Raw genomic sequence first — 23,157 nt, 5'->3', positions numbered from 1 at the left:
GGGGTAACTTTTGGGTTGTTTGTTTGCTAAAAGCAATTTGTTTGTTTGCTTTTTTATTAATCTACCAAACAAAAATAATATAAATTGTGAAAGTTAGTTTTGTAAGTTTGCATTTTGTATGAATTAGATATTAATACTTATAAGTATTTCAGTTTTATGGCTTCCTAAGCAAAAAACTTTGATAAAAGGCTAATAAGGCTGGGATTTTTTTTCACTTAAAGCACTATAGGAAGTTTTCTCTTATGTGCTAGTTGTTTAATAATGCATCTTTTAATATTAAATGAGTAAAAGTTGTTTAGGAAGATGATTTCTCTTTGTTCTCTATTTGTTAGTAATGAAACAAAATTGGCTTGTTTGTCTAACCTTGTTAATTGTCTTTGTAGAAATCCAAATATAGTCTTGTTCCTGAAGAGATAATGAATGTTTAGTGCTTTATTTTGGAGTGTGGATAAAGCTGTTTTGCTCTGTGCCTTTCTTAAGCAGTGTGGCTGTTTCTTACTTAACTGTAAATTCTTTGCTGTAGTCAGTCAGTGGCTGATCAGTGTTGGAACAGTTGAGTGTGAAGCTGAGCTGTTTTTCTGCTTTTAGGTTAAATTAAGCCTGTGTAGTGGTGTTTTGGTTTTGTAGAACTTGGAGCTGTGGGTACTGAGATAGGGATAGCCCATGGAGGGTGTAGGGTCAACTGGGTTCCTTGGCTGGATTATTTAAGGGCTGTGCTGGAGTGTTCAGTAAAGTAAAGCTGCCTTTAAGTAGAGGCTAAACAGGTCTGGATGATACTGAACCAAATAAATAGCTGACAAGGTAAATGCATTAAATATTAATTATTTTGGTGATAGAGGGCTTGCTGTTGTTCTGTGAACGTAGTAACAGGTTTTTCTCTTACCTTTGCAGTTATTTTTCCCCGCTGACCGCTCTGCCGCCAAGGGGCGCTTAGACGGAGCGCGCCTCCGCACAGGTTTGTCCCTCGGCAGCGGCCGTCGAGGGCGGCCTAAGATGGCGGCGGCCAGCTGATCCCTCGTGTGCTGCGCTCCCGGTGCCGGTGCCCGCAGCCATGTCGGGCCGCCAGGGCAACAAACTGCCCAGCAACCTGCCCCAGCTGCAGAACCTCATCAAGCGCGACCCCACCTCCTACACCGAAGAGGTGCGGACCAGGGAGCGGTTGGGGCGGGCTGCGGGACGGGCACGGCGTACGGGCGGGTGTTGTTCAGCTGCCGCTGTTCTCTGTGTGTGCAGTTCCTGCAGCAGTATCACCACTACCAGTCCCATGTGGAGATCTTCACCTTCCAGCCGGACAAGCCCAGTAAGGAGCTGGCTGAGCTGCTGATGTTCCTGGCGCAGGTGAGCCGCCGGGCCCCAGCCCCGCGTTAGCCTGCGCTTGGTACCGGCCACCGTGACTATTAGTGATATACAATTAAACTCGGTGCTTGCGTGCCCCTTGCCTGGCCTGTGAGGTAAGTGCAGATGTACTCCAAAGCCTTCACTTGCCCTGTCCCTTGTAGGTTGCCCACTGCTACCCCGAGCACATGGCCAGCTTCCCGCAGCAGCTGAAGGAGCTGCTCTCCTACCACCACACGGTCCTGGACCCCGACCTGCGCATGGTGAGACCGCCTTGGGCTCACCCTGCCCTTGGTGTGAGCTGGGAGCTTGGGGTTTGCTTGTCAATCCAGAGAAGCTGGATTGTGAAGTTTGTGTTCTCTTACAGACCTTCTGTAAGGCTCTGATGCTGTTGAGAAACAAGAATCTAATAAATCCCACAAGTTTACTGGAGCTCTTTTTTCAACTGCTGCGGTGCCACGATAAACTGCTACGAAAGGTAAGGTGTGCTTACAAAAACCTGCATCTCCAGTGCTTTTTGACCAGCTTGCCAGGGGTGGTGCTGGAGTAAGCAGCTCTTCTCTGCTTGGTTGGGAAAGTAGAGTTTAAAATAGCTCAGGTGTTTGAGCAGTCAGTGCTGGAGGCAGGGCTCCAGCTCTGTGTTGGACGAATAACTGAGTTCTGCTGCTGAGTTTGGTTGTGTCTGCAGGTGAAAAACCTGCTGTCAGAACAGGCCTGAATAAGCAGGGACAGGATTTGAAGCAGTATTTGATGCTGTTCACGGTCCTGCCTTGCTGTACTGTGAATTCAGCATGGTTTTCAAATGCATGAGGATGCTTTCCTGTTGTTTTTCCTGCTGTAAGTCAGTGATGATCTGAGAGGCGATCAGCTGGGCCCCGTGTCAGTGCGTGGGCACAGGGGGTGTGTTCCTCTGTGTGTTACTTCTGTCATCTCTCCACTTGCAGACCCTGTACATTCACATTGTGACAGACATCAAGAATGTCAATGCTAAACACAAGAACAATAAAGTGAACACGGTAGGTGCTTTGGCTTTCCACGTGTACTTTGAACTAACCTGCTGTTGTGGAAGACTTCTAAAGATATCTTTTCAACTTGTTTTGTAGGCACTGCAGAACTTCATGTACACCATGCTGAGAGACAGCAATCCCACTGCTGCCAAGATATCTCTGGATGTGATGATAGAGCTTTACAGAAGGAATATTTGGTGGGTCTGGCAGGCTTGTGTCTGTTTGCCCTTTCTTGTGGGGCACATGGGCATCATTCATGGCATGTAGGACAAAACATAATGCAGGAGATAGTGACTTAAATGATTTCCTAATTGTAGCCCAGTGGAGTTGTAACTTGGGCCAAAGAATTTAGCTGAGAAGAAATAATGTCTTGTGTGAAATGAGTTACTTAAATATCTGCTGAGAACTAATTTTCTGAGGAGGTGAAATTGCTAGACTTGAAATAAGATGTGGTTTGGCTTTTTTTCCAGGAATGATGCCAAAACAGTTAATGTCATCACAACTGCCTGCTTTTCCAAAGTGACCAAGGTGAGAACAGAAATAACTGACATACTGGAGGTTACCTTGGCTGCTTTCTTCGTGTGGATGCAACTTAATAGGTTGTTATAGCAAACAAACTTCTCTGATTTGTCTGTTGCTTGTTTAATTCTCAAAATATCCCTCATGGGAGGAGGTGGAGCTTGGCAGCTTATCTTGTAACAAGTGTAGCCTGGTGCAGGGAGTATGGATGTTCTTTTCACTGCTCTTCAGAACAGGCTGTCAGGATATCACCTGCTTAATATCAGCACTGTGAGCCTGTGGTTAACTGAGGAGAGCAGCTGTCTTGCCTGGGGCTTGACTGAATATTGGGCTCTGGAGGCTTTAAAACTTGTCCTATGGCTTGAGACAAGTTTTTGCCTTGTGAAGGTCCAAAAGTGGTTCCATTCAATGACAGCCAACCAAAATGAAAAACCTAACCAGCTAAGTGATATGAATTAATGCAAGCTGAGAGTTCTGAGCATCACCTTTGCTCTTGCCTATGTAGGGCCTCCTGACAGTGTTGACATGGAATAACTGTGTAGAAATGATTTTGCAGGATGATAAAAAGACAATTGGCAGCTTTGGATTTGGCATTGTGGCAACTCAGGTGCTTGTTGGTTCTGATTGCCTCTGAGCAATGATGGGCAGCTAAAATTGTCTGGGTCTGTAAAATACTTGTGGCTTTCAGGCTGTAACTTGCTTTATTTTCTGAACAGATCTGTGCCTATTAAAAAAAAAAGGTTAAGTCTTTGCACAGCTTAAGGTGTGGGTGTAGGGGGGCTGTAAACTCTGTCCCACATGATCTCACTTTACTTTTCAGGTGTTAGTTGCTGCTTTGAAGTTCTTCCTTGGGAAAGATGAGGATGAGAAACAGGGCAGTGAGTCAGAGTCTGAGGTGGGTGTTGTGACCAAATACTTCCCTTCTCTGGTTTTCAGACCTGTTATTGGTTCTGTTATCTTGGTGACTCTGGCTTTGCCAATCTGTCTGCCTGGGTGCTACTCACTGCCCTGTCTAGCTGTCTCCAGATGTTTCTGTGGTTCACAATTTCAGTGTCTGACATCTGGCCCCAAATGATGGCAGGATGTCTTTGCTGTCTGTTAAAAGAGAAATGCTAAGCTCTTTTATTTTCAGATGCCGGTATCTTTGTGTTTTGATGCTTAGGAAGTGGATTAAGTTTCAGAGTATGTGGTATTGAAAACTACTGGTAGTTTGTTTCTGTGATTGCCATTTGAAGCTTGGGTTACCTGAGTGTTGTGTTCCTTCCCCAAGGATGATGGCCCCACGGCCAGAGATCTGATGATGCGCTATGCCACCAACAAGAAGACCACCAAGCGCAAGAAGAAACTGGAGAAAGCCATGAAGGTCCTCAAGGTGAGGAGAGGGCTGTATGACTTCCCATCACCTTGGATTAATCCTTCTACTGCAGAAGTCCTGTTGTTGCCATGCTTGTTTAGCTGCAGATGGCAGATATTGCTGTGTGGTTGAAAACAGGGGCAGTTTTTAAAGTCTTCTTGATGAGGCAGCAGTTTTTTGACAGCAACCTTGAAACTGAAGCACTTTACTCACAAAAAGGGAAAAATATCTTTTACTCTTGGTTCCATGCAGAAGCAGAAAAAGAAGAGCAAGCCAGAGGTGTTCAACTTCTCTGCCATTCACTTGATTCATGATCCCCAAGGTGAGTGTGCAGTGAATTCTCTTAGTGCAGTTTGTGTTAATCTAACAACACTTGATCTGGTTGTCATCTGTTCCAGTGAACCTCGGGGGATGTAATTTTCTCAGATCAACCCAAAATGTATCTAAACATTGTGTTTTCAGTGCTGACCCAGTGCTTATGGTGTTGGGGAACATCTGGTTCCCTCTGCTGAACCTGTGCACAGCAGGCCTTTTAGGCATATGAGAAGTGAAATAACTCATTGGAATAACTGCTTTGGTCACCTTGAATTTCTTCTGTGAAAGGGCACAGGGCCTTGAAAATAAGAAGAAATCAAACTGCCTCTTCTGACTGTTATCCCATTTGAGTTCTGTGTTGTGCTCATTCAGTCTTCTGCAAAACCATTTTTGCTTCTTCCAGACTTTGCTGAGAAACTGCTGAAGCAGCTGGAGAACTGCAAGGAGCGATTTGAAGTGAAGATGATGCTCATGGACCTAATATCCAGGCTTGTTGGAATACATGAGGTATGTACTTGGATAACTTTATGGTGATCTGTTGGTAAGCAGCGTGGTTTGCTTGTGGGCATGTTCTGGCCTTGTACCTCTGGAAAGTAAGGTTTAATTTTTCTGTATGTCCAGAAGTGTGTAGGGATGGTCAGGGAGTTGCCAGTACACCTCATGGAATGGCACAGTGGTACAGACATTTTGGTACTAAGTGAGCTGTCTTAGAGAAAGCTATTGGTCTGGAATAGGGGAGCTGAACCTAGAGTAGAGGAGAACTTCGTGCTTCCAGGACCTTCCTGGGAAGCTGCTCATGCTGACCACAGAGTTTTCAGTCAGGTGGTGCCGAACAAGAAGGAAACTGCACTTGGAGGATTTTATGTGAACTACTCAGTAATAAAATATTAGCACTGAATTAAGTGAAGAGTAATCCAGTCGAAGTTGGGGAGTTTCAGAGCAGATAAGGATTTAAATGATAAGGACTAGGTGCAAAGAGACTACAGCTGTATTTATCTTGGTGCAGTTCATTTCCTTGTGCTGCAAATATCAAACTCAACATAGGAGATAACATTTTGCTGTAAAATCTGACACATTTGGTTAGTACACTAGAATGAGATGATTTTAACATGTGTCATCTTTTGAAAGTGACCTCAAGTTCTAAGACAAGAAGATAACATGTCATAATTTGCCTTGCAGCTTTTTCTGTTTAATTTCTACCCCTTTGTTCAGAGGTTCCTCCAGCCCCATCAGAGGGGTAAGTAGTTACTCTAGGTACTGCTGATCCCTCATGTCTCATGTACAGGCATTCAATAGAAGTGGCAGAGAAAACAGACAGGTAGCAGTGGTTTGGTGGGAAGCCGGAGTAGTTCAGTGTGGATAAAGGAAGTACAAGTCCTCAACTGCCAGAAGAGCCAAGTGCTTTGGACTTCTGTGGAGGCTGTGTGCACTCAGGACTCCTTGCTGGAGGATTTGAGCAAAGGAATAAAAAGAATGAGTCCCTAATCCTGAGCAGCTAAGCTAAGCATGGCTGCCTTATGCTGCTTCCTTTTGCTGGGGTTTAACTGCAGTTCTGGGGTATTTCCTTTTGCTTCAGCTGGCTATTGTGGCTGGGTGGAGGCTGCAGGAGTTCCTAATGCTTGGTGGGAGAGGAGAAACAGTTGTCCCAAAGAAGTTCAGACTTGAATGGTTTTGGGCCTGACTGAGCAGCTTGTTGAGTTTTAAGGGATGTGTTTATTGGCTGGAGCAAGCTGCAGCAATAAATTTTGACATCTTCTTCCTCCTTTTCTTCCAGAAGTGACAAGGATTCTTCTTTTTGCTGCACAGGCTTCACATCAGCTGGTACCACCTGAGGTCAGTGTTCTACCTGTGATGGATATTAAATGGGCAGCAGGGTGGCACGGAATTGCAACTGAGTGCTTGTATGGGGAGGGGGAAGGGGAATTGGTCAGATTGGTTGGAAAAGCTTATAGTAATTGCAGCATTTTGTGCAAATTCTGAGGCATTGTTTCATAAAGGGGGGGAGGAAAGATGTTTGTTTTTTCTGCAATAAAATGTGTTTAGAAAATACTCCTGGGCTGTACTGACGTGTCCTGATGTGTCTTTTTATGAAAAAGGATGTGTCTGTTAATACCACCTAAGTGTGTTAAGTTTTTATTAAATATGTGGGGTTTTTTTATTTTCAGATTATCCAGTCAGTGTTGATGACCATTGCCAACAACTTTGTCACAGACAAGAATTCTGGGGAGGTCATGACTGTAGGGTGGGTACAGAATTGTATGAGTTATGTCAAACTCCAGATGTGGTAAAATACGTAATTTTTTTAAACCACTTGCTACTTATTCCTGTTGTGCTATGCTTTCAAGAAGCTACTTGAATTAAAAGTATGTTAGCTTCAACTTTCTATATTTTTGCGGGGAGTATTTTATGATGGTTTTCTCCTCTTACAACAGATGTTGTATAAATGCTGTATAAGGATCTTCAAGTTTCAGGTAATTCAGTCTGTAAGTGGCACTTTGTCCTAACTGGTGTTGAGAAAATAATTTGTTTTCCCTATTTTTAGAATCAATGCAATAAAAGAAATCACTGCGAGGTGTCCCTTAGCCATGACTGAAGATCTGCTCCGAGACCTTGTTCAGTACAAGACACATAAAAATAAAAGTAAGTATTACATGGATACCACTTGAAATTAATTTTTTTCCTGTGTTATGTGGTCTTCAGTTAGAGCCTTCATGGCAGTGCTGTCCTAATTGATTTTTACAGGATGAGACCACTTTGAGTGTTTGGGTTAAGTCTCTCTATTTGGAGTGTGCAGCCATGGGAGAAAAAACAGTCAATGGTAGTTACGACAGTGGAACTAATGGACAAAAATAAAGCAAGACAAGGCATTGTTAAGAAGAGTTAGCCCCGAGGAAGTGCTGTGTTCTATACAAGAGAAATCAGAGGGAGCCATAAACTCTTAGAAGACATGAGTCAGCTGTAAATGCTGGTGGTCTGTGTGAGCTTTTGGTTTGCTCAGAATTCTGCTTTTTTCCTGACTCTCATTTTCTGGGCAGATGTGATGATGTCTGCAAGAACTCTGATCCACCTGTTCCGCTCTCTGAATCCAGAGATGCTGCAGAAGAAATTCAGGGTAAGTGTTTCATGTGTTTCACACTCACTAAAAACTGATGTGCTCAAAAATTATGAGAATTAGGCTCAGTGTCCTCTTGAGAAGGTAGAGTCAAGTCTGTGTTGTTCCTCTGCCTGCTGCCTTTGGACATGGTGTGCTATCCATACTTCATTAGTTCAGTCATCTAACTCATGGTCAGCCATGCTCTTGAAGTTCAGCTATTTTCCAAGACACATTCAACCCAAGTCATTAAACGCTGCCACATAAAGTAAGGAAAAGTCTTTGGAGCCTCTTGTTCTTCCAGGTAGTTTCATGGATTGGTGGATATTACAATAGCAATCTGCTTGATGTATGTTTTGTTAATTTACAGGGTAAGCCTACTGAGGCCTCAGTGGAAGCTAGAATTCACGAATATGGAGAACTGGATGCCAAAGACTACATTCCAGGAGCAGAAGTATTGGAGGTTGAGGATCAAAAGGAAAAGGGAGGAGCCCAAGAGGAAGGTTGGCTTTTTTTCTTTAAAAATTCTGGTTTGGGCATCACTATCACTAAGATTTTATGTGGACATGGAACCTGGTGTTTGTGCATTTCATTTCCTGCTGTGCCTTGGCTTGCATATGTCTCTCCTTGAGTAAGTGCAGTTTGTCAGTGGGGTTTGCTACTGTTTGAGTTTTTATGATACACACTGAGATGGGAAGCAGAGGGACAGACAGTACAGCTGTGAACTATGTGTTCAGCTTCTCCTAAATAAAACCTTTTGAATATTAGAGAACAACAAAATAGTAGTTAGATATAATACTTGGCTTATTTACTTTGGTTCCTTTGTAAATGCTTTACACACCCTGGAACCCCTGCCTGAGTCAGAAAGAGACGGAAGAGTTGTTAAAAACAAGGCAGAATTTGGCGAATGAAGTCTGAGTGCTTTGAAGATGCTGCAGGGGCTGTGCTGGAGGAATGTAGGCCCTGATGGGACAGGCTGTGTAGTAATCACTGTAACACTGGGCTTGGTTGCTGAAGCTGGCACAACAGCTTTGACTGTGTTGACTAACCCAGCTATAAAGCACAGTACTTCTCTTCTTGGTTTAGGTGGCTGGGAGTGGGGAGCACTATTACTGAGGAGCAGAATCAGTGTCTGTTAACTCTGTGGTGTTTCAGGCTGTCCCAAATGCACCTTGTTTTCAGGATCTTGCCTTAAAGATGAGACTTGAGCTTTGCAGAGCATAGCATGGATTGTGTCCCAGGGCAAAATGCAGTTAGGAGATAAGTGAAATAAAGGAAAGGCAGCAAGAGCAGGTGATCCAAGCGTCAATTATTGCCAGTCTGGGTAGTGAAGATGACTTTGTGTTAATAACTCTGTACTTGTTCTGTGAGCAGATGGCTGGGAAAGTGCTAGCCTGAGTGAGGAGGAGGACAATGACGATGGAGAATGGATTGATGTGCATCACTCCTCGGATGAGGAGCAGCAACAAGTAGTGAGTTCCAAATCTCTTCTATGCCAAATACATGAGTCCTGTTAATTGCAGACCAGATTATCTTGCTCTTCACCTTCATGTAGCTGCTCTTAAATAACTACCCAGGCATTCAGAGCAAGCTGTCCTGAAGCAGCGAGGCTGAAGTGCTGTTCAACAGTGCTGCTGAAGAACACATGGTGTTAGGGTGGGAGAAGTAGGAGCTATATCTCAGGCCTCAATGCCTTCAGAGCTGTGATAATCAGCTGAGAGCTTGCACTCCCAAAATCTGGTGTGTGTGTGTACTCCATTCAGACATTAGATGTTGGATATGAGACAAGGAAAAAGCCTGACATCTGGTTGTAGCATTTCCCAACAATATTGCCATTGCATGATGTGTATTTGGGAGGCATGGAGCATGGGTTGCGGCACAGGAATGGATTGCAAAGCTCTGATTCTTTTGTACTGTTTTGTTTTCCAAAGGCAGAAAAAGTGAAAAGCATGCCTATAGAGGAACGAAAAGCCAAAGCTGCAGCAGTCAGTACAAGTAGGCTGCTAACTCAGGAAGACTTCAAGAAAATACGTCTTGCCCAGCTTTCCAAAGAACTTAATTCTGCACCTGGCAAAGCTGCAAAACGGAAATATATTGAAATAGATGATGAAGAGGAGGAGGAGGGCAGGTAGGCTATGGGCTGTTGAGGGTGTTTTTTCTACCTGTCCTCTACTGATGCAGCTCTTCATTGCAGTAGAGCACAGAGCTCTGCTGTTGATTGGTGTTCCCTCATGAGAGCCAGAGCCTAAAATGCATCTGGGGGTAGTTGTTTTCTTATACCTGGGGAAAAAAGCTTATGGAAGCTTTGAGACTGTTTGACTTGTTCAGGCCAAGAAGCATCAGAGGGAGCATTTTGTAGCACTAGCTGCCTGGTTATAGCTCCAGTGTTTCTTACACTTGGTGAGAAAAGGTCTTGAAAAATGAGTGAGTGACTTTTGTAATGGATATCCCAAGCATGAGGAGCAGCCTGAAGGGAACAAGTGTTTGTGTCTAAACTGATGATGAGACAGTGGCCTAGGATGGGTAAGAGACAAAGGGTGAAGAGAGCATCTTTTTTTCCTTACCACCTAAAGTTTTGTGTGGTGATCTTTATTGGATTTGTGTAGGGGGGAGTTGCTTTCACTCAGAGATATTGAACATCTGCATAAGAAGCCCAAGTCGGACAAGGAGACCAGATTGGCAACTGCAAAGGTGAGGAACTGGTGTGTCTTGTATCCTGTTCTTCTGGGTTTGGGTTTGTCTTGTGCAGGAGGAAATGCTGAGGCTGCGTATCTAAGGTATGTGCCTAGCTGCTATGTGGGTTTTGAGAGGTGATTTGTTTGGTTCTTTGCTGTTGCATCTTGGCTGTAACAAACAGTCCATTAAAATGCAAACAGACCAAATTTTCACTGTGAATTAAGAAATACAGCCTGTATGGGAGAAGGCATGTATGAACCCAGTCATGCTGAACCCAGATTTGTTGTTAGTGCCATAGAACCTGTTACCATCAGGCAGGTGATGTTGATAACAGATGAAGGAACATGACCCCCTGTTGCTCTATTGCACTGTCTATTCTAGGCTGGAAAAACAGACAGAAAAGAATTTGTGAAAAAGAAGACCAAAATTAACCCATTTGCCAGCTCTTCCAACAAAGAAAAGCAGAAGAACAAGAACTTCATGATGATGAGATACAGCCATAGTGTCCGGACCAAGAACAAGCGTTCCTTTAGGGAGAAACAGGTAATGTTTCACGTTGGAGATGGATGGGGCAGTGTGAACAGCAATTTGTGGTACAGGTGTGGTGCTGCCTACCCTCTGGCCTGATGTGTTGCTGCTGTAACTCAGGGAAAACTTGGCTTGGCTTGCCTGAGTCCTGCCCCAGAAGAAGAACTACTTTGCAGCTTGTGGTTCACTCTCCATAATCTGACCTTTTTCTTGATACTGTTCTATCACAGACTCATCTGTCCTGGCCTAGAGGTCATCTAATAGCTTGTCACAAATGTTCCTTTCCTGAGGAACAGATTCAAGTGTTGCTTATTAGTTACTTGTAGCTGCTGTTTAGAAAAACATAACTTCAGTTAAACAGTAGTTTGACACTAATGCTGCTCTCAGTGGTGAAGCCCCTGCTAGTCTAGGGTTTTACAAGGTGTTATTAACTCATCCAAATGTGTTCAAGAAACTTGTAATACAATCCAGCGGTCCTGTTGTTTTTTCTTCCCAGATAGTGTTTTGTGCAAGTCTTTGCACGCTGCTTGAACTTTGAGTTGTTTCCAGGATCATACACCTTATCCAAATGATATTTGTTGGCAATTTCTTGCCTTATGAAGGGCAAGACTGGAACTAATAGTAGATTCAGTAGAGAATATCTAAAGCTTTTCTGTTGATCAGGAGGATGTGGACTAGTACTAGTACATGTCCTCTGCACATGTTTAGTGGGCATCATTCTGCCTCACCTCAGGGTTGACAACATTGAAACCAGCTCTCAAAACACCCGCTATAGGTTGCAAATGAACAATCCAGGCACTTTAAATAAGCTGCTGTTTACAGTTATACTTGGCTCAATTATTCTAAAAAAACCTCTTGAAGGATTTTGTCCTTATTAATGTTTTAAATTCAAATGTAATGGCTAAACAGCATTTATTCATACTTCTTTCTTGTGAAAGTTGGTTTCCTGTTAGAGTGGGTTGGAGGATCTTAGTTGTTTATTTCTGCATTCTGCTGCACTTTGTGGTGGTAAATTAAAATGGCCTGCTTGCTCTAGTCCAGAGCTAGCTCCTTTATTAGCTTAAAACATGTTCGATGTACTATCTCTTTAGGGTGATAATGGCACTTGTAAAGATTCCTTCTTCCCCCTTTTGTGATACTCCTTCACAAAACACCAATTTTACTTACCTCTCAGCTGAACTGTAACTTTCTTGATCTCTTCTGTTTGAAATGAGTCAGTAGTTTGTTCTAATCTTCATTGTGTATGATTTGGTAATGCCCAGCTCTTTACCTGTACTGAGGAATTTAGGTACATAAACCCCAATGTTTCTGCCACTCTTAATTGTTAGCATTTGCATTTCTGCTCCCAGTTTGAGCTGATGAGCTCCTAGTGTTTTTACCAGAGGTTAAATATATTGAACAGAGTTCTGATGTAGTAGCAGTGTTTTCTCAGTTACTATGCTCCTAACCTGAATATTTCCCTCTTGTTTTGTGCTTAGCTGGCTCTTAGAGATGCACTTCTGAAAAAGAGAAAACAGCTGCTAAAATAAATGCTGGAGAAAGCTTCATGACCCTTAGAGAAGTTGCCCAGGAGATGCTGATTTGCACCCACCATCACCCTGAGGAGAAGGAGGACTGTGGTGCCTTACATTTAGCTCTCATCTGTTTGGAAATGCAGATGGAACTCTTGCAAGCTGATGGATACTGCATCAATAGGACACAGGCCTTCATCCTTGGCGGATTGGAATCTGTTTTTAAAGCATTCTAGGGAAGAAGGCAATTATATTTTCATTTTATGTAATTAACTTAGAGTGGCTTTTGTATGTGTAAGTATTAAAATACACAACTGTATGGTAAGAATTCTACTTGAGGCAATTAATGACAAAGCAACAGAAAAAAATAATTCTCTGCGCAGTCTATAAATCATGTGGATATAGTGTCTGTGCCTGTCTTAGGGGAGTGACTGTACAGATGGAGTGAGCTGTGGTCTGAGCAGCTGGCTTTGACCAATTTCATAATACTAAATTAATCTGTGATGCAGGTAAAATTAATTCAAGTGTTGTGGGGAAGAATACTTCATTACAGCGTACTGAGAAAAGAAAAATACAGGTAGTATATTGGGAGATAGGGTTTTTGTTGCTGTTTATATACAAAAATAGCATCACATACCAGAGAAAAAAGGAATGCTTTCCTATAGTGGTTTGCCTTCTGGTGGACTTGGCAATGTCTCTTGACAAGTACCTGCAAAAATCATGTGGGTGTATGGATTCTCTAAGGTTGAACCTGTGCTTTAGTGATCTCTGTTGGGACTATTGATGGGTTCTTTGTACCTTCCCCAGCCACCTATTTTAATGGAGTTAATCAACTATTTATAATTTGAGTTACTTATTTATACTGTCCTTTCTCAAAGTCTGTTCAAAATTTCTTTCTTTGTGGCATAGAAACAGGTGCCATATGCACGGTACCATGGAAATGGATTTGGTGGGGTGCTTTTTTCCTTTCTTTTTAGGAAGCCAGCTTAACGTTCATATCCCATGTGGGAATTCACTTAGCTATTTGTTTTATATGTATTTGTAATAACTTTAATTCTTTCTTGTATGTGTTTTGTTTTGTTTTTGTCACATTGCTTCATAGAGCAAAAACAAACTTAGACTTAAGGGAGAGAAGGACAAAGTCGGGTGTGTGGGTTTTTTTTTGGTTTTGTTAGTTTTACAGCTCTCTGCTTTATTCAAGTTGCATGTTCCTGCTGAGGGAAGGGCAGGGATTGGTACTCAGCAGGGAGTGCAGTTAAGCTCTCAGGTGGAAGAGCACGTGTAGCTGAGAGCTGGAGTGCTGCTGGGATGGAGTATGGGGCAGGGGCTGGAGTCAAAGGTAGGGGGAGGAGAAGGAAAGAGTGTGTAAACCACAGATGTACTGTGGTTGGGGGCGTTTTTTCTTCTGAACAGTTTCTTTCCTTGTGCATGTGTCTAGAAACTAATAACCTCTGACACTAAAAGAGTGGTAATTTTTTGCCCCCGAGATTGAGGACAACGGTCAAGTCTCCTCTTTTCCTGTTTCCCTCTTATTGACAGCCTTGCTTGTGCTGTGTCAGCCAGCATGCTGACAGCTCGGCCAAGCGTGGGTTTGTCCCCTCTGCCCTCGGTTTGGAAGCGACAGTGTTGGACGGGCTTTCACCAACGCGGCCCAGCAGCAGCACTGCCGGGGCAATGCCATGTTCCCCGGTACCACGTACCTGCTGCTGCGGTTGCTCGCTCGCGTCTCACGGGACGGGGCGGGCGGGCTGTGACGCCTCGGGGCGGGCCCTGCGGCGCGGGGAAGGGCGGGCTGGCCCCGGGGCGCCGCTGCCGCTCCGTGCTGCGCCATGGGCTGCGGTTCGTGGGTGCTGCTGGCGCTGCTGTGCCGGGCGGCGGGGGCGGCGGGCCCCCTGCGCTGCAACGTGAGCCTGGACAGCCCGGCCGAGCAGCGCTGGCTGCCCGTGCTGCGGCACTTCCAGCCCGCCTTCCTGCGCGCCGCCGTCCAGCGGATCATCGAGTGCGTGCGGCCGGGCCGGGAGGGCTGATGGAGCAGCGCAGGGGTGCCGGGTGTGAGCCGCTGGCCCGCTCTCGGTTAACCCCTCGGCTGTGTCTTGCAGCGAGAGCGTACCGAAATGGGTTCACCAGGTCATCCAGCCCATAGCAGCCGAACTGGAGGTGTTCATGCCGCAGCCCTTCGCGGGAGAGATTGCGGGGATGTGCCAAGCACTGGGAATCAGTCTCGGAGATGGGATCCTGCTGAATTTCGCCTACGAATCTACTGCGTAAGCGTCCAGTACTTACATGGTCTCGTACAGGTTGGCGCAGAGCTTCAGTTCAGCGAGGGGGAAGGCACGTGGTGGGTTACTCGCACTGTTCCTTTGGAGATCACTTCATCTCTTCAGCCAGAAGGCTTCATTCTCTTTTGGTAGATGGAATGCTGAAAGGAACGAGAAACGGTTATGTTTTCTACTGGGAAGTGCAACTAATGTGTCATAGTTTTGTGTATGTACATATATGTAAACGTATTAAAATTCAAAAATCACTTTTGCTGGTAGGGTATGGCCCATACAAAAGTAGAGATTATTTATATTTGAAGGTGATGTAATGTTCTCTGTCACTTAAAAATTGCCAGAAAGGAGGCTAGAATAATTAGTTGCTCTCTCTTTTATCTGAGAAAGTTACTACTAAACTATTTTCTGCATGAAAATTCAGTGGCTACATAATATCACTTCCCGATTTAAACAGTGGAAAATTACTGTAGCATTTTTATGGCAGCAAACAAAATCTCAGTGAAAAAATACTGAGTTTCATTATCTCTTTTGGCCCTAGAAACATGGTGCAGGAGAAGAATCAACATTTGATGTTGCCTCTGGGGATCCTAAAATATTTTCCCATATACATTTTAGCAAATACCAAAGCATGTGGCTACTTGTTTGCGTTTGGATTATTTTTTTTCTTGGTATGTAGTACTCGGTTTATAATACTGTTTTTAGTAAGGACTAATATTCAATATGATGTGTTTAAATGCTGGCTCTTTTAGTTTCACAGAGGATAATTGTCATACTTTGCACTGGTGAGGCCCCTGAAATTCAGTTTCTTAGCTTGGATACTAGAAAACCCCTATCAGCTGGGAGTAGGCTACTTATGCGAAGAATAGTGTACCTTTGTTTTTGAGAGGCGGAGTCATGCATCACTGAAATGACCAGCTCAAAACTACAGATAAAATAAGTTAATTCCCTGCTAATGCAATATACTCCACCAAAAAAACTTGTTTTAATGAAACTGAACTTGTTACACAAGGAGTTAGAGCACTCTTCTTGTTCCAGAGAATAGTCTGTTATTGAAGTGGCTGATACTTGAACCAATTTCCTCAGTTTTATTGATGAGACTTAATTTGAACTTAAGTACTTGTGATTAAAGTTACAGACAGTCCAAATGGAAATGAAATAATAAGAATTAACTGCAGGAAGTGTGACACTTCATGAATGCTTTTAGAGGTTAGCTTCTCATTATGGCTTACAAAAATGAAATGAAATAATTGTTGTTTTCAAGTGGAAGTGCTGCTTTCTGCTTGCCCTATAATTTCTGACCTGCTGCAGACTGTGGTGTGGTACTGGACTCCTCTTTGTTTAGCAACATTTAGCAGAGCATCAACTCAATTACTACTGAAAGGTTGAGCACCTGCAGCTAGAATATTGCAAGCAGTGCCAGAGCTGTGCTTTCAGTCATTCCCTGCCCTGTTGTGTTTGCAGGTTCTGTACCAGCATTGTGGCTCAGGATGACAAAGGAAACATTTACCACGGTCGGAACCTGGATTACGATTTTGTTGATATATTAAGCAAGATCACACTGGATGTGCAGTTCATAAAGGGTGGGCAGGTATGGTCTGGGGTTGGCATGGCTGGGTGGTGTTCCATGAAGAATGGGACAGCCCCATAGCTGCTTAGTTGGGGGGTTTAGTGCAGGAATGGGGTTCCCATCCCAAATACACTGGATTGTTAGAGCAATGCAGCAGTGTGTGATGAATGCTGATTTTCTTTCCTTTCTGGACATCCAGTTTATGGTGATGGACTGGAAAAAGTAGAACAGCTTAATCTACTACTGAAGATCTTATTTCTAAGAGGCTGTGAGTTTGAGGCCTTGGAGTCCCTTTCTAATTTACTTGGCATGCTTTCCTGTAAGTGAAGGCACAGTGTGCTATAGTAATGTAGGTATGAAAGCTATAGAAAGAAGTATAAGCTGCAGGTTCCAACAGTCTCCTGTTCTGGAACCACTCAACTGCTCTCTTTCCTGCTTTCAGGTTGCGTACCAAGGCACCACATTTCTCGGTTATGTAGGATTATGGACTGGACAAAGCCCACACAAGTTCACCATCTCCGGAGATGAACGAGGTAAAGGAAGTGTCTTCCACAGTAGATGATGTGTGCTGTTTTTGTTGATTGTTGCCTGCCCTGGCCTTTTTCTCCCAGAGGGAGCAATGAAGTTAAGGCTGCCAAAAAGGATCTGAAGTGGAATGTCTTGCCTTGCTCTCATGGAGTGAAAGCACACATGCCTGGTTTTGGCTGCTGTGTTGGAGTTTGTCAGCAGTGGCACCTGAGCTAAAAGTGTCAAAGGATGGGGAAAGCCTTGGGAATGCTGTAAAAGATGTGGTCTGGTCAAGAGACACCATTGGAGGCCGAGATAACAAATGCAGTTTGGACAGCAAAGAAACAGCTCCTTTCCTGGTTCTGCTGTATTCCATGGTTGTCTGGCCTCATAAGGCAGATGGAAAGAGGAGGGGAAGATCTAGGGGAAAGGCAGCAGGCCTTGAGGGAATGTCTGGAGACACTGGAAAGGCAGTTAAGCAAGATCAGTAGTAGAGCAGAGTTGAGAGATGCCACTACTGAGAACTAAAGCTTGTAGCAGTGGGGAAGGGAGGGGAAGGACACTGCCTTGTTCATAAGGGCTTCAGTTTCACAAGTAATAACAGTTACATCCAACTCAAAGCTCAGGAAGTTGTCTCCATTTCTTTCCCTTCATTCCTTTTAAGAGGCTGATACTGTGTTGTTCTGTATTAGGTGACTGTTAGAACTGGCAATAAAGTATTTTCAGAACCAACATCTGAAACATTTGTTTTTCCCTTGTGATGGTGATAAGCATTTTTCCTTTTATTTTGAACAATCTGTTCTTCAACTCCTTAGCTATGCAAAATGTTCGCTGTATGTGTTCCACCAATACATTATCTCTGAGTAGGAGTTCTGCTATGGAGCACTTGCACATCATGCTTCCTGTTTGCTTTGCTAATGCTGCCTTGTTGGATTCACTAAATTCTTTCCAAAGTTTACATGTACACTGCTTCTGATTCCAGAGTAGTTAATGCTTTTAAACTGGAGTGTCCAGGGCTAATACTCAATGAGGCAAACTGCTTTTAGTTCAGCTTAAAGACAAGTATTATGTGTTTGAGTCTCTTGGAAGGCCTGATTGAGGAAGTCTTGTGTACCACAGTCATATGTCTCTCTACATCCTATGTTCATGCACACAGCAGTTCTGTCCATGGGCTGCTGTTGACTGCTGGCTTATCTGAAGTGAAAGCTGTTTTCAGTTCATTCCAACTGAACTACGAATTGAGGGAAATGAGCATGTGGCTCTTGGGGAAGCAGGATGACTAAATCAGGATCAGGGTCTATCAAGTGACAAGCAGACTGGTTTTGGGCTTTTTTTGTGCTTTGCAAAGTGTGTTTAAGTAGTAACAAACTTGTCCTTCTGGTTTTTGCACTTTGCTTATTATTCCCCGTAACAAACACTATCACTACCTCTTTTTTAGCTGTTTTATTATTTTTGTGAAATTATTCCTGTTCTGATATTTCAGTAAGATGAGTAATGAGGTGATTATTATCACTCCTGTCATGACAGGTCTGAAATGGTTTCTGGAAAGCAGGGGTGTTAATGCAGCTGCTGTGGCTGTCAGTTGGAATTATATTGTCTATATGTATTTCACCTGAAGGTTGTGCTCCTTGTTGGCGTTTCTCCTGTAAAATGTTGATAGTTAGTGCTGATTGGCACCTACCCTATCTCACTGTATATAAATTACATGTATAGTGATTTTTTTTCTTCCCAGATGGTGGTAGATGGTGGGAAAATGCTATAGCTGCTTTCCTCAATAGGAATTACCCTGTCAGCTGGCTTGTGCGACATGTAAGTGTACTGAGTTGATCTTAGATTTCACAGCTGTGCCACATTTGTCCTTAAACATCCTAGTAAATTAGAATTAGTGGCACAGAAGACTTAGCAACTCAATAAGCAAATTAATTTCTCAGGAGAAACTAAGTGTGGATCCTGTATTCAGTAAGGAGGCAATTCCTTTTGGAGGGCAACCTCCAGTGCCAAAGGTTCTGGAGAAGCTGTACCAAGACTTTTTTCCTAGGGAGTGTTTTAACTAGTTGTGACTTGTCACAACCAGTTAACACATCTGTACTCCTAGATGGTGAATACATGTGCTGGGGTTATTTTATGCTATTTTATGTTGTTATATTAATATTTTCAAGTAGCACTTTAGAGTCAATTACCATTTTCAGAAAAGCTGGACCTTTTTCTTTTGAAGATGTCCCATTGCTTGTTTTTGTGCTTAACCTCGCTGTCATCTCCTTTTTGTGTTAGACCCTGAGCGAAGCAGAGGATTTCCAGTCCGCTGTTCTCAGACTGGCTGGCATTCCCATCATTGCTGAGGTTTACTATATTGTGGGAGGCGTCTCACCCAAAGAAGGCATGGTCATAACGAGGAATAGAAGAGGGCCAGCAGATCTCTGGCCTCTTGATCCCTTAGGTGGAGCGTAAGTAGGGAAAAAACTATTTGGTTTTTGCTTTTCACGTTCCCTTCTGAGTGACTGGCTTAGTGGCACAACTTCCTTGAGAGATCTGGGGCACCTCTTGGTCATGGTTACAGCAGAAGGGGGTCACACCCCGTTCCTGTGTTCCATAGTTCATGGTAAAGGCTGTTACAGCTGCCAGCATGGGGCCCTTGGCCTTGCAGAAGCAGAGGGAATTGCCTTTTGAGGGAGTTCTTTCCTTTTGGCAATATAGGGATACTGATTGTTGGACTTTATGTATTACCTAGTGATTCACCTTTTGTTTGCCTATATGCTTGTTGCAGGTGGTTCCGTGTGGAGACAAACTATGATCATTGGACTACCCCTCCTCCTTTTGATGATCGCAGGTAAATTGATTGCAAGCTCTGTGGGGAGAGAACACGTATTGCAAAAGTGGCTGGAGGCATGGGCAGGTGTTTGCTCCTTGAGCAGGCAGCTCACTGAGCTCCTGCAAAGCCACTCTGAAGGGAGTACCTATGGTGTAGAGCAATATTCACAGATGCCAGAGGAAAGGGTGTGAGACAGTGGTTAGTGTAAAGAATGAGAAATTGTAAAGATAATGCATAGGCCAAAAACTTGCTCAGAAAGCAAAATTTAGTAGAAGGTAAATGACTTAGATCAACACTGCCAAAGTATTGGATGACACTAGGATGGTGCTTCAATGGGATTTTTAGGCTGTGTAGTGTGCAAAAAGGGATTGGCAGGCTCCTTCTTGGTGTGTACTCAATAGAGTAGTAACAGGAACTTCAACACTGTGAGATGAGATTTAGTCACACAACTTGGGTTTTTTTTCAGATCAAGGCAGGCATTGCAATGTCAAGGCCTTTAGTAAGAAGGTGTTTGTGTTGCTGCTTTGTAGCCCTTGGAACAGACAAGTGTGTTTAATTGATAATGTGTTGCTTTCCCACAGAACTGCAGCCATCAAAGCTCTCAATGCTACTGGACAGCACAACATCAACTTTGATACACTCTTTAAGGTATTTCTCAAATTCTGCATTGTGAGTTGCTCTTCAAGTTCTTTGACGAAGCAGAAGTGTTCTTTTATCAGGGATGTAAAAGCTGTGCTTTATTGTGGGGAACAAGGCTTACTGCACAGGTGTCTCTACAGGGTTGAAGACTTAAAGTTGTTCAAAATGCTTCTGGATTCCTGTATTGGAACAGGTTATACCAATTCAGGTGGAAAGTGTGGGAGGTAAATCCCATCATTTTAGTGCAGTTTCTTATTTCAAGCACAGGTGCTTAGTATTAGACATGGTGACCTTTGGGAATTGGAGTGTCTTTCAGAGGGTTTTTTTGAAAGTACTTCTGTAAAATAGTCTGATGTTTAAAAAAGGCAGGAAGTCCTTGACGTTATATTATTCCTTTCATAACTTCATTCTGCTGCTGTTTCTAAATAGCCATTTACTTCCCTCTTTATCTCCCCAAATGACAACTCTTCCAACTTTCTGTACAGGTGTTGTCAGTGAAACCAGTCTTAAACAAGTAAGTACTAGATTGAGAGATGTTGACCTGTGCCTCCTGCTGTGCCTCAGGGCACTTGAAAGTACGCCACAAACTTCTCTAGGATCTTCCTTATGTCTGAGTCACGTGGTTTCCCAGCTTAGATTTTGGCTTGTGCTTGTGGCCCTCTACTTTCACAACACTGTTCCTTTTGGATCTGCCACTTCAGTTAGGGAACTGCGTTTGTTTGTGCTCAGTCTGGTAATGGGAAATTGCTTTGGAGTAGTGAAACAAATTACTCCTTTGGAGGAGCAGCTGCATCTGACATGGACTCCTTTGCCCACTTTTGGAAATTTTGGGTTTATGTTAACACTGACAGTAGCTTCCAATTGAGCTCTGATTAATTTATAATAAAGGAAGTGGGATAAAGCTTTTAGATACCATTTACTGGATTTCCAAGCAATGTGTTTCATATACCATTCTTCCGTGCTGTTCCAGAAATAGCACTTTTGCAAGTTATCATGTTATGATTTACTTTTATATGGAGCTTGGTCATATTCTCTGCATCAGTCATTGTCATTGGAGCTTGGCAATGGCTCCCTCTACTTCTCCTCTGCCATGTTGATGTGAGGTAATGGGGAAAGGAAAGATTAATCTCAGCTGTGACAAAGATACAGTATCAATTGTTTAATACAGTTGCTCTGTTGTGCTGTGTGGGGGAAAGAACACTAAAAATTAGTGCCAATAGTCTTTAATCAGTCTGTTTTCCTAATCCTTCTGTACCTAAGCACAATATTTGTTTCATAAATACTTGTCCTGCTGCCTTGCTAGCTAGATGGATTCTCCTTCCTGCCTTTGGGATGTCACTCACTTGCTCTGTTGCTCTTTCCCTGCCAGTAACACAGTGTACACCACAGTTATGAGTGCTGCGCTTCCGGATCGGTACCAGACATGGATGAGAACTGCGGAGTGAAGAGGTGGAAGTGGCAGAGGTGTAAGTGGCATTTGTACTTACACAACCATTTCAGCTGCAAAGTCACTGAGGGACAAAGCATTGCAGTGGCACTCTGACCCAGTCTGAATTCCTGATTCTGCTTGTTTGTTGCCCTTGGATAAATACCTTCCCTTGTTGTTTTAGAGGGAGTTAAAGATTGGCTCTCCTAGTGAAACTCTTGGAGAGTATCTTAGGGTTTTGATCAGAGAGGAAGGGATAGAAGTTGCAATCTAAAGGTAGAAGTAGCCTCTGGGAATGTTTGGCTATTTTTACCAGCCCCACTATGGAACTTGCTTATCTCCAGGTGGATGATAACAGGAAGCCCTGCCAGAAGGAACTGAATCCTAGCAGGAGAGGATGGTGCACTTAGCACCAAGAAAAATCAAACTTGGTTGGTAATGGCTGCTCACCATTGACTGCATGTGAGCAGCATCCTTTGGGGGCTTTGTCCTGTGAATGTGTAGAATAAGTCCAAGTTCTTGAGCTCACAAGGTGCCTCATGGGACAGCTTCAGAGAGATATTATGAGAATTTCTATGCCAAGAAACTGGTTGCATGGCCTTCGCAAGAGCATAAGAATCTGTATTCCAGTTTAAAGAGGTTTTAAAAATATTATTGCTATTATATTTGTAGCAGTTCTGTCAGACTGGCTTTTAGCAGGAATAATTTTTCTAGAGATTGTATAGAACTTGTTTTTCACTTAACTCTGGACAAACCTGTGCTCTCTTGCCTGTTTTTCTAGTTCAACACACTGAGTGAGAAGCAGAAGCTGTGCAAGACTAACATATGCTTTTAAAATGACTCCTGGGAGAAATACAGTGGCTTTGGTTCATGAAAGATGTGAACCATTCAGGAAACACTGATTTGTTAACTCTTCACAGTGTTGCAGGTGATCCTATTAATGACCTGTAATGAATGCTTGAAATGTCTTGCAATTTAATTGATGCTCTACTAGATGTTGATGGGTAAAAATGGCTTGTATTATTTTCGGTATGAGTTGTGCAACTGCAGTGTACTTCTGTGCTGACTAATAAATATGTTTTGTAAATTACTTAGCCTGTATGTTTGGAATAATTAAATAAAAATATTCAGCTGATAGCTTGATGTATGAAGGCTTGTGGGGTTACTTCTAGGTCATCATTCTTTTCCTCCATGTATGAGGAGTTGTTGATCCTGGGCCTAGCAGGGGCAGATGCTAGACATATGCAGTCAGTAGCATACACAGCTGTAGAGTACAGGTATTTTATTTATCAGAAATCAGGAGCTGTTTCAGGAATTGTGACAATGCCCTTTTCTCCTTGGTGGATGAGAGGAGGTTGTGTTGGGTAGCAGTGAGGTTAAAAAACAGTTGCATTTGTTTTTGTGTGTTCAGATCAAGTTACCTGCAGTAAAAGTTAATGTCTTGTTTTACAGTGCAGAGCAGTGGGGCTTTTGTCAGGTGGTGCTGTGACTGTATCTTGAGTTTAGACACTTAGATGTACTCCTGAAACACTGAGGGATTTGAAGAGTTGAGGTCAGTGGGTGGCTTCAAGTAAAGCTGGCAAGTTCCCTTCTTCATTGG

The 23,157-nt window shown here is 43.3% G+C and overlaps 2 protein-coding genes across 3 annotated transcripts; both read left to right on the top strand.

The window, feature by feature from the left end:
- Window positions 1-949: 949 nt before the first annotated feature.
- SDAD1 (SDA1 domain containing 1) lies at window positions 950-13,402 on the top strand. Its single transcript, XM_002192816.7, has 22 exons — window positions 950-1,141; window positions 1,234-1,338; window positions 1,500-1,598; window positions 1,703-1,813; window positions 2,280-2,351; window positions 2,439-2,539; window positions 2,813-2,870; window positions 3,682-3,756; window positions 4,132-4,233; window positions 4,468-4,537; window positions 4,934-5,037; window positions 5,710-5,767; window positions 6,305-6,363; window positions 6,696-6,772; window positions 7,073-7,170; window positions 7,566-7,642; window positions 7,992-8,124; window positions 8,996-9,093; window positions 9,553-9,749; window positions 10,228-10,312; window positions 10,679-10,840; window positions 12,304-13,402. Exons 1-22 carry the CDS (start codon window positions 1,052-1,054, stop codon window positions 12,352-12,354), a joined length of 2,082 nt encoding a protein of 693 aa, XP_002192852.3. The 5' UTR covers window positions 950-1,051; the 3' UTR covers window positions 12,355-13,402.
- Window positions 13,403-14,087: 685 nt separating this feature from the next.
- On the top strand, window positions 14,088-22,647 carry NAAA (N-acylethanolamine acid amidase). Of its 2 annotated transcripts, XM_002192909.7 has the most exons (11): window positions 14,090-14,335; window positions 14,436-14,600; window positions 16,071-16,197; window positions 16,619-16,709; window positions 18,416-18,492; window positions 18,955-19,127; window positions 19,448-19,510; window positions 20,074-20,140; window positions 20,617-20,645; window positions 21,501-21,597; window positions 22,339-22,647. In XM_002192909.7, the coding sequence occupies exons 1-10, from the start codon at window positions 14,166-14,168 to the stop codon at window positions 21,574-21,576; spliced, it is 1,038 nt and encodes a 345-aa protein (XP_002192945.5). In that variant the 5' UTR covers window positions 14,090-14,165; the 3' UTR covers window positions 21,577-21,597; window positions 22,339-22,647. The 2 variants fall into 2 exon arrangements, with proteins under 2 accessions (XP_072785006.1, XP_002192945.5); XM_072928905.1 differs by lacking the exons at window positions 20,617-20,645; window positions 22,339-22,647 and having other exon boundaries at window positions 14,088-14,335.
- The last annotated feature ends 510 nt before the right edge of the window (window positions 22,648-23,157 follow it).

This window comes from Taeniopygia guttata, chromosome 4 (genome assembly GCF_048771995.1).
Source record: "Taeniopygia guttata chromosome 4, bTaeGut7.mat, whole genome shotgun sequence".
In the NCBI taxonomy this organism is placed as follows: Eukaryota; Metazoa; Chordata; class Aves; order Passeriformes; family Estrildidae; genus Taeniopygia; species Taeniopygia guttata.
The sequence above is the reverse complement of the archived record's forward strand: the minus strand, read 5'-3'. Positions and strand labels throughout refer to the sequence as shown.

Coding starts and splice junctions, on each gene's coding strand:
- NAAA (XM_002192909.7), top strand. CDS start 14,166: ATGGGCTGCGGTTCGTGGGTGCTGCTGGCGCTGCTGTGCCGGGCGGCG. Junction 16,710..18,415: donor CATCTCCGGAGATGAACGAG/GTAAAGGAAGTG, acceptor TTTTCTTCCCAG/ATGGTGGTAGATGGTGGGAA. Junction 19,511..20,073: donor CCTCCTTTTGATGATCGCAG/GTAAATTGATTG, acceptor GCTTTCCCACAG/AACTGCAGCCATCAAAGCTC.
- SDAD1 (XM_002192816.7), top strand. CDS start 1,052: ATGTCGGGCCGCCAGGGCAACAAACTGCCCAGCAACCTGCCCCAGCTG. Junction 3,757..4,131: donor GCAGTGAGTCAGAGTCTGAG/GTGGGTGTTGTG, acceptor TCCTTCCCCAAG/GATGATGGCCCCACGGCCAG. Junction 8,125..8,995: donor GGGAGGAGCCCAAGAGGAAG/GTTGGCTTTTTT, acceptor TTCTGTGAGCAG/ATGGCTGGGAAAGTGCTAGC.